This window comes from Fistularia commersonii, chromosome 35 (assembly GCF_037954325.1).
Source record: "Fistularia commersonii isolate RoL2024-O1a breed Wild chromosome 35, RoL_Fcom_v1.0, whole genome shotgun sequence".
NCBI classification, from domain to species: Eukaryota; Metazoa; Chordata; class Actinopteri; order Syngnathiformes; family Fistulariidae; genus Fistularia; species Fistularia commersonii.
Genome location: NC_141318.1, coordinates 8,217,003 through 8,229,579, shown reverse-complemented (window position 1 = coordinate 8,229,579; position 12,577 = coordinate 8,217,003). Strand labels below are relative to the sequence as shown.

General features: G+C 40.4%; 1 protein-coding gene across 4 annotated transcripts in view; it reads right to left on the bottom strand.

Annotated features, from left to right (window-relative positions):
* The window catches only part of LOC147214067 (endonuclease V-like), a 77,150-nt gene extending 64,921 nt beyond the window's left edge, over nucleotides 1-12,229 (bottom strand). For all 4 annotated transcript variants that reach the window (XR_015104433.1, XR_015104434.1, XR_015104432.1 and 1 more), the window contains exons 1-5: nucleotides 12,138-12,229; nucleotides 10,655-10,826; nucleotides 5,371-5,505; nucleotides 4,426-4,465; nucleotides 2,956-3,068 (exon numbers count right to left, since the gene is read on the bottom strand). Coding sequence is in view for 1 of the 4 variants with exons in the window: in XM_086142558.1 (XP_085998684.1) it covers nucleotides 2,956-3,068; nucleotides 4,426-4,465; nucleotides 5,371-5,505; nucleotides 10,655-10,826; nucleotides 12,138-12,175 (498 nt within the window). In the remaining 3 variants the exon portion in view is untranslated. The remainder of the gene's footprint in view (nucleotides 1-2,955; nucleotides 3,069-4,425; nucleotides 4,466-5,370; nucleotides 5,506-10,654; nucleotides 10,827-12,137) is intronic.
* Between the last annotated feature and the right edge of the window lie 348 nt (nucleotides 12,230-12,577).

Below are 12,577 nucleotides of genomic sequence, written 5' to 3'. Positions count from 1 at the left end.
TTAATTTGTTGCATTCAGTGGCTTTGGCAAGCGTTAAAATGATGGAAATTTCATGCAGCATCCTAACTCTTCAAGTACTTTCTTACTCTTCATTTGCTGATAGTTATTGTTAACTAATAACAAGTATTTTATTGTAAATTCTTCAAATCGTTGCTTTTTCCTTCTCTTCTTTTCGCCTTTTCCCGTCAGGGGTCACCACAGCGCATCAACCTTCTCCATCTAACCCTATTCTCTGTATCCTCCTCTCTCACACCAACTACCTTCACATCCTCTGACACTATGTCCATAAATCTTCTCTTTGGTCTTCCTCTAGACCTCCTGCCATGCAGCTCCAATTAAACCAATATATTCACTCTCCCTCCTCTGTACATGAAGGAACATCTCAGTCTGGCTTCTCTGACCTTCTCTCCAAAACACCTAAGATGAGCTGTCCCTCTTATGGACTCCTTACTGATTTTATCCATCCTTGTCACTCCCAAAGAGATCCCATCTTCATCTCTGCAACCTCTAGCTGACTCATGTCTTTCTGCCAATGTTGCTGTTTCTAGTCCATACAGCGTCGCTCGTCCCACTACTGTCTTGTTCACCTTTCCTTTCATTCTTGCTGATAGTCTCCTATCACATAGAACCCCTAACACTTTTCTCCACCTATTCCAACCTGCTTGAACCCATCTCTTCACCTCTTTTCCACACTTTCCGTTGCTCTGGACTGTTGACCCCAAGTACCTGAAATCCTCCAACTTCTTGATCTCTACTCGCTGTTGCCTCACTGTTCCACCCGGGTTCCCCTTATTCACACACATATATTCTGTCGTGCTGCGACTGACCTTCATTCCTCTCCTTTCCAGAGCATACCTCCACCTCTCAAGATTTTCCTCAACCTGTTCCCTGCTCTCACTACAGATCACAATGTCATCTGCAAACATCATGGTCCTTGGAGATTCCTGTTTAACCTCATCTATCAGTCTGTCCATTACTGGAAACAAGAAGGGGCTCAGAACTGATCCCTGATGAAGTCCCACCTCAACCTTGAACTTCTCGGTTATGCCGTGACACCTCACCAATGTCTCACAGCTAGCATGCATGTCCTGCACCAGTCTAGTATACTTCTCTGCCACTCCAGATTTCCTCATACAATACCAGAGTTCCTCTCTTGGCACCCTGTCATATGCTTTTAGGTCTACAAAAATGCAACACCGCTCCCTCTGTACTTCTCTTTTAGCATTCTCAAAGGAAATACTGCATCTGTAGTACTCTTTCAAGGCAGGAAGCCATACTGCTATGAACAATCTCTGCTACTTTGTGGTATACAATAGTCACCTCTACTACACTTCCCTCCCTTTTATTTTCTTCATTCATCGGTTCTTCAAAGTGCTCTTTCCATCTTCCCATCCCTCTTCAGCCACCGATCAATACATTTCAGTCTCTATCCATAATCACCCAGACCTGCTGTACATCCTTTTCATATCTATCGCTCTGTTTTATCAATCTGAATAAATCATTCTCTCCCTCCTTACTATCCAACCGGGCATACAAGTTATCCCTTTGTTTTGCCTTTTCTACCTCTACCTTTAACTTCCGCTGTATCTCCCTGTTCTCATGTCCGGTCAGTATCCCACTTCTTCTTTGCTAACCGCTTTCTCTGTATATACTCCTGTACTTCCCCATTCCACTACAAAGTCTTCTTATCTACTTTCCTTCAGGACGACACACCAAGTACTCTTCTACCTGTCTCTCTGATCACATTTACTGTTCTTGTCAAGTATCTGGAAGGTCTCCCCGACCCCCGGAGTCTTTCTCATGAATGTGTAGTTCAGTGGTAGAGTGCATGCTTTGCATGTATGAAGTCCTGGGTTCAATCACCCGCTTCTCCACTGTAAGTCGCTTTGGATAAAAGCATCTGCCAAATGACTGTATTCTCAATTTCTCCCTAAAAAGCATACAATTTTCAGCTCCTGCAACTTTGTCCTCTGCTCTGTCTTTTTCCTCTTGATCTTCCTTGTTACCAGTCATCCTACAAACCACCATCCTATGCTGTCTGGGTACACTCTCACCTGCAACTACTTTGCAGTCACTGATCTCTTTCAGATTACCTTATCTATACAAGTTGTAGTCTGTCTGTCTGTCCAGGTACCAAACCTACCAATCACTTCATCATCTCTATTGCACCAACATGTCCACTGAAGTCTGCATCAATTAACACTCTCTCATCTCTGGGGATATTCTGCATCGCCTCATCAAACTCATTCCAGAACTTCGCCTTCTCCTCAAACTCAGTGGCTATCCCACCTGCAGGGCATAGCCACTTACAACATTGAGTATCACACCTTCAAGTTCCAGTTTCAGACTCATAAGTCTGTCTGACATTCTTGTCACCTCCAGAACATTCCTCACAAACTCCTCATTCAAGATAACTCCTCCTCCATTTCTCTTCCTGTCAGTACCATGACAGTACAACTTCAAACCTGCTCCTAAGCTTCTAGCCTTACTACCTTTCCACCTGGTCTCCTGGACACACAGTATATCCCCCTTTCTTCTCTGCATTATGTCCACCAACTCTACCTTTTCTTGTCATTGTCCCAATATTCAAAGTCCCTTCTCTCAGTCCTAAACTCTATTCTTTTCTTTCTGCTTCCAAACATGCCTTCTTCGACTCAAAGTAGCCCATTTCCATGGACAATTTTCTGATGGAACCCTCTGCATTTATCTGGACTTGGGAGAGAGACAACCGCCCGTGCCTGCCTGAGGCTTTTTCCTATGATTTTGAAAACAACAACAATAAAATACAGAGAAAAAAGTATATGCAGATTAGCCACAGAATTAATACATGTGTCCTGCTGGCAAGTCTTCTATATTTGTTCACAGCTCTGTAAGCCACTGTAGCACACAAGGAAAAACCACAGTTCAATATCTTCATCAATGTTCGGGTAAAATCAAATGAATGAAGTTTCCTACCTGTAACTGGTGCTCTTCACTTTTCTGCACCCCCTGCACCAGCAGCAGGTTCTTGGCTACACCCACACAGGGCAGCCCTGACAGCACCCCAAGGTGGCACGCCAGCCCGAATTCTGCAGTCCAAACAGCCATGGTCACATCATTTGATAAACACTGTTATTTTTTTTCATCTTAACGCTAAGGTACCATAGCTAGGGTCCTGATGAAATTGAGTAAGAAGTAAAATTACCTTTTGACATCAGTTTTGTTTCATTCTTTTCTGAGTTGAAGGTCTGCTTTTGTCTTAGAATGATGTATAGATAACTTGCCAAAAGTACCTTGTTTTATCTATTTCTATTTCGCTCTTTTGATATTCATTTCTTTATTATGCTGTTTTGTTTGGTTGTCCACATTTCATTTTAACTGAAAATCAAATCTTTGATTGCGTCCTTTAACCATATGATTGAAAAAGAAAAAGATAAATATAGACAAAGTTTGAAATTCAGCTTTAAGTTCTTGTTAAAATATTTTTATCATAGCAACTGGCCTTGGATTTTCTTCTTTTTCTTCCTGTTGCTACGATAAGAAGATTTTGGCAAGAATTGACCATGACCTGGATGTCTGAGAACCTCCACAGACATTCAGCAATAATGCAATGTAAATGGGATATAGATTCATTATCAGGGTCAAAGGTTTGAACCTCCAACATTGTTTTGGGATAAAAGATTACCAAATAAATACATGAATAATAATTTCCCTAAGGGTCTTCCAAGGGATTAATAAAGTTCCATCCTATCCTATTAGCATAATATGATATATGCTGTTGCTCTGCTTATCTTTAAACAAATTACACAGCAGTTCATCTCAATGTGAGCTGAAAATAACTTTCACAACACTGGAATGTTTGTCCAGCATGTCCTGCAGCCAGAAGCCATTTTTAGAAGTGTATGACTTTGCCTTGTCCTCCATCAAGGAATAGTTCAACAGTTTGAACACCATGTTCACTCTGCTCGTCAAATATTATCAAAGATCAAAGAATCAGTTCGTAACTACCCTGTCTGGCCTGCAGCAAGTCGAGGAAATACTGCCTGGTTTCATGAAATCGGCAGTGCACGGTCCCAAAAGCACGATACATTCAAGACAGAGGTCGCATACGTCTCATAAAACATCAATGTTGCACAATTGCGCTAAATAATGCAACAGAATGCTGTGAATGATTTTATTATGATTTCATATTGTGAATTAAATTGTTATTATGTCTCGCCTTGATGAGAAAGACAAACAAAAAACATCCCCCCAGGTGCAATCGATTTTTTGAAGACAAATCTCCAAAATGTTTAAATTTTCACACAGCTTTTTCTTCCATGAACAATTTTAACGAAAAACTGAAGTAAACATAAACATTAAGTATACAGCCAGCATGTTAAACAAGAAAGGTTTTCTGTCACTCTTAGAGAAGTAAAACTACTTTTTCAGAGAAAGTTTTCATACCTCTGTAGTGGAAGAGGCCATTCCCATCCACTAACACCACCTGTAGAGAGAAAATACAAAATACCATAACAACGAGAAACGTAATCATCCAATCCAAGGCCAAATGTAACACTATAGTAATGGAATTGGTATATATATATGTGTGTCTGTTGCTGTGTGTGTGTGTGTGTGTGTGTGTGTGTGTGTGTATCTATATACTATAGGCGTGTATGTGTTTTAGCATCATCTAATGTTAACCAACAGTATTGGGAAGTTTAGCAAATACTTATAGGTGACCGTTGGTGCAAAATGATAATGAAACTGCCGGAATGATTGGGGATTCCAGCAGTCCTGCTTCATGCTTCATGCCCTGAGCCTGAGGTCAGGCAAGCACATGTGGCTGCCACAGATGAATAGGAGCAAGCGCGAGCGTGTGGGCAGTGACCAATGGACATGAGTGGGTGCGGAAGTATTCAAAGAGTTTTCTCAAGTTGTCACTGTTTGCAGAGTGAAAAAAATCAGTGAGAAATCAACAAGAAATTACACAAAACGGTTGACTAATGTGCAAAGATTGACTCATTGGTCATTGAAAAATGACCTTAAATAAGTACATATTTTGGTAACCTAAACCAGCAAGATATTACCTTTATAAAATTAAAGAAATGGTCTGCTAATGAATAACAAAGCATCAGAATAATTGGGAAAACAATGGAAAAATTAATTATAAAGATAACAAGGTCAAATGTAAATGTCAGAGTTTAAATATAACAAGGTCAAATGTAAATGTCAGAGTTTAAACTGAAAGAAATAGGGAAACATGATTTGCTTTGGGCACGTTGTACATTTAGTTCTTTCTGTTGCTTTCACACACATCATGTTGTGCTTGCCCAGATTTGATGAAGATGATGAATAACTTTTGACAATGCATTAAAATAGGGAGGTGTAATTTGTTTTGGAGAAGCTGACCTGAGGCAGGAGTGAGGGGTTGATCTCCTCCAAACGCTTTAGTGCCTCCAGGAGGAAGGGGGTTTCACGGAAAGCCAGGAAGCCAGCGACATAGGGAGCAGTCAGAGTCACCATTTGACTGTCTTCATACAGCACCTGTGAGACAGTGATCATTTTGGGTCTTACCAGATGAACAGAAACAATAACAGTGACACAATCTATTGCGAAAAAAAAGTCCAAAAGATATTTGAACTGTTTGTTACAAAAAAACTCGAGTGTCAGTTAAATGTGCTGTCCCCATTTAAAAACCTCCAGGAAAGGTGCAGGGCGGGTGAGAATAGGTTTGACAAAGGATGATGGGACCCTGCAGCCGTGGAGCATCTACCAAGAGGACAGAGTTAAGGTCACTGCCATAGATCTTAAGACACATTGGCTGCCAAGCTTTCTCATGGCAACTGAGAGGATTTAGTGAGGCTACTTATGTCGCTGCTCGGTGACATCAAGCCTTGCTTTTTAATTTAGTACAGAAAATTAACCCTCGTGTTCGCCTCCCATTTGATAAAAAAATGGTATGCAAAGTCAATTAGGTACACTTTGCTCTGCCTTTAGAAAGTTCGAAACCCCTCCTCGACACTTGAAACCCACTTCATCCATGCACCATATCCTGCTTGGCAGCATGGTGTCAATAATAGCTAATAGCCTGCATGAATACAGAGGAAGATTTATAATCTCTGTTGTGGGAGGTAAGGTGAGGTGGGAGAACCTAGGTTGCAGACCTCCAGGACACATTACCTGCCTCAATCAAGACACTGTTTGGTAACCATGGTGATTCAGGTCAGGAACTGATGCATGAAAAAAAAGAGTTCCGAGGTGAATGTCTTTATTATATCATAATTATGTAACATAGAAAAAGTGTAAAGAAAAAGCAGAGTCACTTCCTAAAGTCTCTCCTTGCATTCAGCTTTTCAAAATGCACATTTGACTAAAAGAACAAGGTAGCAAATTTAGAAGAATACAATTTTACACCTTCCCTATAATGTCTTAAAGGTTGCAGCCAGCAGGATTATAGACATTGGGATAAATAAATCTGCCATGTAACTTCTTATTGCATAGGGCTGCAGGGGTTGCAGTACAGACACACCCTTCGGCTTCAGACTCCAAACTAAAGCTTTAGTTTTCATGTAGAAAAACACAGAGGGAATTTTTTCCTCCGCTTATAACAGACTGAACATTAACATGCCAGGTGCTATACCAGGGTAATGCCCCTGCCTTCAAACTGTACAGTAATATTACAGCTAAATACAGAACATCATGTTAGTGGTATTACGACATTAATGGCCGTAGGAGGCAGAGTTATAGCAAATTGAAAGCAAGCGGGGAACATAATCACATTATTGGACGGCATTTCTGAGCAATATTTCATTAGCCTCATTGGGCACAGGCAGCAACAATGCACTGTGACAAATGCCATTAGTTATATGGGGTTATGGGAAGGTTCCAGCAGCCCACATTAATACACACATAAACAGCAGGGATGAGGAATGTTCATTAAAAGCAGCACAAAAGAGAGAAAGAAACAAAGCTGCCAAGGTCGCTTTAACCATTTAGTGAGACTTGACCTTGAGCTGTGCTGTACAACAAACTGCGAGACTCCTGCCTCTGAACATGTCTTCTACGTCTATGACTTGTTAAGAAAATAAATGTCAGTTTAGTTAGGATTATTTAAATTGCTGGCACACTCGGGGTGCTTAAATTCAGGGGAGGTTTGGTATTTCACACAGATGTACATGCTGGTTTTGAAATATTTTCTAGCATTATTTCAGCAAAAGAGCAAAGCAGCTAACTGAGCTGTGAAGCCACAGTTATACTGCCCGCTCATTTCCATAAACGAAAGCTTTTAGAATGTTCATTACTGGATGTCAAGGAGGTTTTGTATATTTGTTTTCTTAAAAAGCCATTCAAATGTATTTAAATTTAGTCTATTCACTGAGTGATGATTTCCTGATTACCAGTAACTCTGACCTCTGTTTATTGCTGACATTATAAGGCACAGAGCTTTATCTTAAGAGTTGTCGCACATCACCAGAATGTAAAACACAACATTATGGCTGCATTTGTCTAAAAAAGGGGGGGCTAAAGGCGGGCACTCAGCTCATTTCAGCTAAAAGCATTTGCATTTCAGATGAGCTATTTAATGTTCTCTTGTTTAAATTATTTGGTTTGGTAAGTCAACTCCTATCAGCCTAATGACTGAACCAAGCAATAAGCTAGATAAATTTACAAATAAAGATAAAGTGTAGAAAAGTTAAAGAAAAGTGTGGTCTTAAAAAAGTATTCTTAATTTAAAGGATTTCTGAGTGTCCTGATATACATTTTCACCAAACCTTAATGAGGTGATTCAAGAAATTCAGAGGGACAATAGTATCCAAACCTGAATAATTATCATGGCAGATGATATTTTCACTCATTCATTCATATTTTCCTCATGGAGCCAATGCTGAAGACAATGAGCAAGCAGTTGAGTTTTTCATGCCACAGGTCAATCACAGTTCCATGAATAGAGACATGCAATCGTTCACTCTCTCTTCACACCTATGAGCATTTTAAAGTCTTCCATTAATACAAATCAACATTTGCATGTTTTTGGAAGGTGGCAGGAAGTCAGGGAACCCTGGAGAGAGCACACAAAGGCAGGGGGACAACACACAAATGCTACACACAGAGGTCCGACTGCCACCGAACGTACATGCTGTGAGATGCTATGATAAACACCTTCAAAACACAGTGCGCAAAAAAGGCATAATAAAGTTACCTACGGATTGAGTGCTTCGGTCGAAAAAAAATTGAAGAAAAAAAAAAAGTCATCAAGACTGTACCCACTCCCAACGGCGGGCACTGTGCCATGTTTTGTCACAGTAAGAGTTTGTTTCAAGGGTAACCCGCTTCCCAACGTCAGCTCTGAAAAATACATTGAGCTTTTCAAGAAGAATATGTTGCCATCAAGCTGAAATCTTTTTCCTGCCATGCAAATTGCAAGAGGGCAGTGTATAAAGGCAAACTCAGACAGCTTTAGGGAAAGTACCTGGGAGCACAGCTACGAAGAGCTGCAGACTGGAGACTCCTTACATCACCATGTTATCAGTCACATGAATCAATGACTGAAAGGCCGTAATCAGTTTTTAATGTGTAAAAGGCATGGCGTCTGAATGTCTTGATGCTTTTCTAAAGCAACCTTAATTCTTTTTTCTCTGCTAAAAGTTTAAACAGCCAGCTGTTAGCGTTATGATTATAGGTTTTAGTGTTGATGTTATTCGTAACATTTTTTCCATTTTACATTAAGCTTTTTACGATATTATTAGTGAAAATGGGCCTGTTTACATCAACGATTATGGGCTAAAAGAGAAATCTACAACTTGCCTGGTACATTAAAATCACTCACGGGCTAAAAAATGTCAGTACTACTTTGAGTGGCTGGCAAAATTTTAACAGTTATGAGCCATTTTGCCCATGGACAAAATACCCTCTCTGTCATGAGAATCCTTTGCAGCGTGCCTGAAGTCTGGAACCAATGGACGTCACCAAACACTAGGTTTCCTCCTTTCTGCTGCTTCAGCCTTAGGATGGTCTGTTTCATCTCCATTGAGAGCTCCTTTGACAGCATGTTGTGTGTTCACAGCAACAGCTTCCAAATACAAACGCCACATCTGGAATAAACTCCAGACCTTCTAACTGCTTAATTGATGACAGGTTACCGAGGGAAGAGCCCATGCAGCCTTGTTATTTTTTTTTGACTCAGCCTTCTGAGTCAACTGTCCAATTACTTTTGGTCCCTTGAAAAAGAGGCAGCTACATATTCAAGAGCTGTAATTCCTAAACCGTTGCTCCAATTTGGATGTGAATATGCTCAAATTACAGCTGAGAGTTTTCAATTTAAGCCCATATTGATAATATACCTTTATCCTGAATCTGTTTTGTAAACAGCTAAAATAAAAAAGTTTTTCACTGTCCACATATTTCTGGGCCTAAATGCACATACAGTCATACTGTACACCTTGCGATGCAAGGACACGTCTGGCATCACTGGGTGTTTCAGGTAAATTCTCAGACACCCTTTTCCAGGCGACACATCTGGGGAGGATCAGGCCCAAACCTGCATCCAGATAGCGAACTGCATCACTCGTTCTTGGTGGCTCGGTGGATTCCTACGAGTCCCAGGACCTGGTATAATGAATGTCCTGTGAAACCCCTACAGTTTATAACAGGCTCACAGCAGCCCTTCCACTCTGCTACTAGAGGTGTGTATTTGACCCTCTTTCTCTTTTGCACCTCTTCCATCCTGTCTTCCCAGCAGACAGTCAGTTCCAACAACACCACTTGATAGGTTGACTCAGACATCAGAACCATGTCAGGCCTGAGCATGGTTGATGCTCAGGTTGACTGTGTCTGGGAACTTCAACTGTCTTCCAAAGTTGACCAAGAACTGACAATTTTTTGATGTTAAAAGAAGTCCTACCTGGGCTTGTGGATGAGGTTGAGGCTTCTCTCACAAACAAAAAAGATGCACGAACAAAAGAGATGGAGCATTTGTCAGGACGTCGAGGCCTGCTGGAGCTGATGCCAGTACAGATGGTATCTGCTACTGTTCGCAGAACTTGGTCATGATGCCACCAGTACCGCCCCTCTCCCAGAGCCATCAAACAGCAGCTCAAGATATGCTCCATAGATCCCTTTCTCAGACAGAGCTGACAGGTAGGTGAGTCCGCGAGCCCCCGGTTGAACAGACTGGAAGGGCTTGGGAGGACCTCATTAGACGTCACTGACTGGACCAGGAACTTGAAGTGGAGCAGCTTCAATTTCTACATGTCTGCCCATGTGATTTTGCAACCAACTGTAAGTTTCCACTTGGTCGTGCCGGTAAGTTATAAACATAGCTGGCCGAGCACGCATCACGATTTTTACCTGATAAAGATTTATCAGCCAAAATAACCTGAAAGGTCTACTTTCAAGAGCTGCAGCTTCAAAGCAACACAACAGAATGATTTTAAGATATATGATATTTAAAACTAGTATCACTTCATAGGAACCACACATCGCATGCTAGCAATAACGCATTGGTGAATGAATATTGTATCTATTTGCTATACAAACTACCATCATCGTCATCATCATCATCAACAATGATTGGTGAAGATTGAACCCTCTCTTGTTAGACAGGTGAGAAGACTTCCTGTCTGCTTTCACATTTGTGTCTTTGAATAAATATATTGATTGTTGATAGAATAGGCAACACCCCCCCCCAGTTCACCTCCAGGGCAGGGTAGCTGAGGACCACCAGCTGAGCACAGGCCTTGCTGGCATCACCCTTGATGAAGGAGAGGTCCACTCCACCCACCCTCTCCAGGCCAGAGAAGTCAGGGCTCCTCTGCCAGGCCTCGGTATCCTCCTCCACCAGGTGCTCCCTGAGACGCGCCTGCTCACTACAAACACACAAAAATAACACAGCACACATTTACACCTCTGGGTACAACATCGAATACTACAACAAACACCATTCAGGACATCCAACACTTCAAAGTTAGCATTGGTCCGGCCATTGAACATGGAAAAGATGGATGGAGGATTGCCTTTAGTCTTGGTTATTCTGGAGACTGAAGTTTGTATATCTATTTTTGAAATGTCTTAATTTATCTACATTTTTGTTACATTGGTGTGTTTTGGATGGCACGTGTAAGATAGGTTAGAGACTTAGATGGTTTGAACATGTACAGAAGCAGGATCGTGAATATTTGGGTGGATGGATGCTGAGGTTGGAACTACAGGAAGACTGACGTGATTTACGACTGTAATGAAGGAGGGCATGAAGGTAGTTGGTGTGAGAGAAGAGGATGCTGACAATAGGGTGAGATGGAAGCAGATGATTTGCTGTGATAACACCTGGGCAGTCAAAAGGATTTTGAGATATTGAATTAAAAATTCAGCATTGGCAGATTCAGTTTAAGCACAAATAAATAAGTACATTAATAGAATGATTAAATAAAAAGAAAATAATTTAGTTAGTCAAATTCACTGACTAAATTTTCCGTTAAAAAAGTACCATTGTCGGTCAGAAAGTTTCAGCTAAAAAGATAAACCTATTTTGCTGTGTAGCTGTCTGTTTTACTGATTAATTAATCATTTCTTGATCTTGCAAACTTGACAGCTGATATTTGGGACAAACTGTCATTGTTCCGAGACAGTACTTACAGAAGCCAATTACTATTTACTTTCGTAAATAGTAATTAGTAATAGGAATTACTCACGTAAAATCTAAATTAACTCATAAAATTACTTGAATACTATGTTATTAAGCTTTTTATGTGAAACATATAGTAGGACAGGAGAGGAAATGTCTTGAAATCAGCAATTATTTTGACTTAGAACAATTTTTTTAATATTTTCATATTAATACGAGCTCTACTTCCCCGTCATTGATAGCCTTCCGATATTAAGACTACCAATTAAGAGAGATCTGATTGAGAAAAGGGGTTGGGTTTTACTTCTGTGACGACACAAGATATTGGCTTTTACGATTCTGCAGTTTCTACGTCTTTGTCATGAATGAAAATAAAACGCTTTCCAAATTTTCCGAAGATATAAGAGGAGCCTGCGTTAAACTTGACGTTCACACACCGAACACAAATTCTACCACTTGGTATTCTTCATGACATCACTTCAGTAACTTCCGTCGCTTTCTGTTCCTTGAAAATGTACTAAATAAAATTGTAATAATACCAGTACAAATTTCTAACCTTTCCCACTGCCGGACCAGTTCCTCTGAAGCTGACATGTGTGCTATTATGGCGAAAACGACACGCAACTGCTCAACCAGAAAACAGGTGTACTGTTGTCTTCCGTGTTGTGACGTCACAACGAGGACACAGCCTATCACGTGTTAAAGGTAAACACTGCCATCTTGTGGTGGATATGTATCATCATCAGAATCTGAATCACAATCAGAGCAATTTTATTTGTCCCCAAGGGGCAACTGGGGGGCACATGGGGTAGCAGCATCAAAGATGTGAAAATCAAGAGTGAAATTTAAAAAAAAAAAAATCAATTAAAAATAAAAAAAGATAAAAAAAATATTATTTATACATGTATATACTTCTCTTTTTTCTCTCATATATGAATATATATAAATATATATAAATATATATATTATATATAATTAAATATATCGTCACCCTCT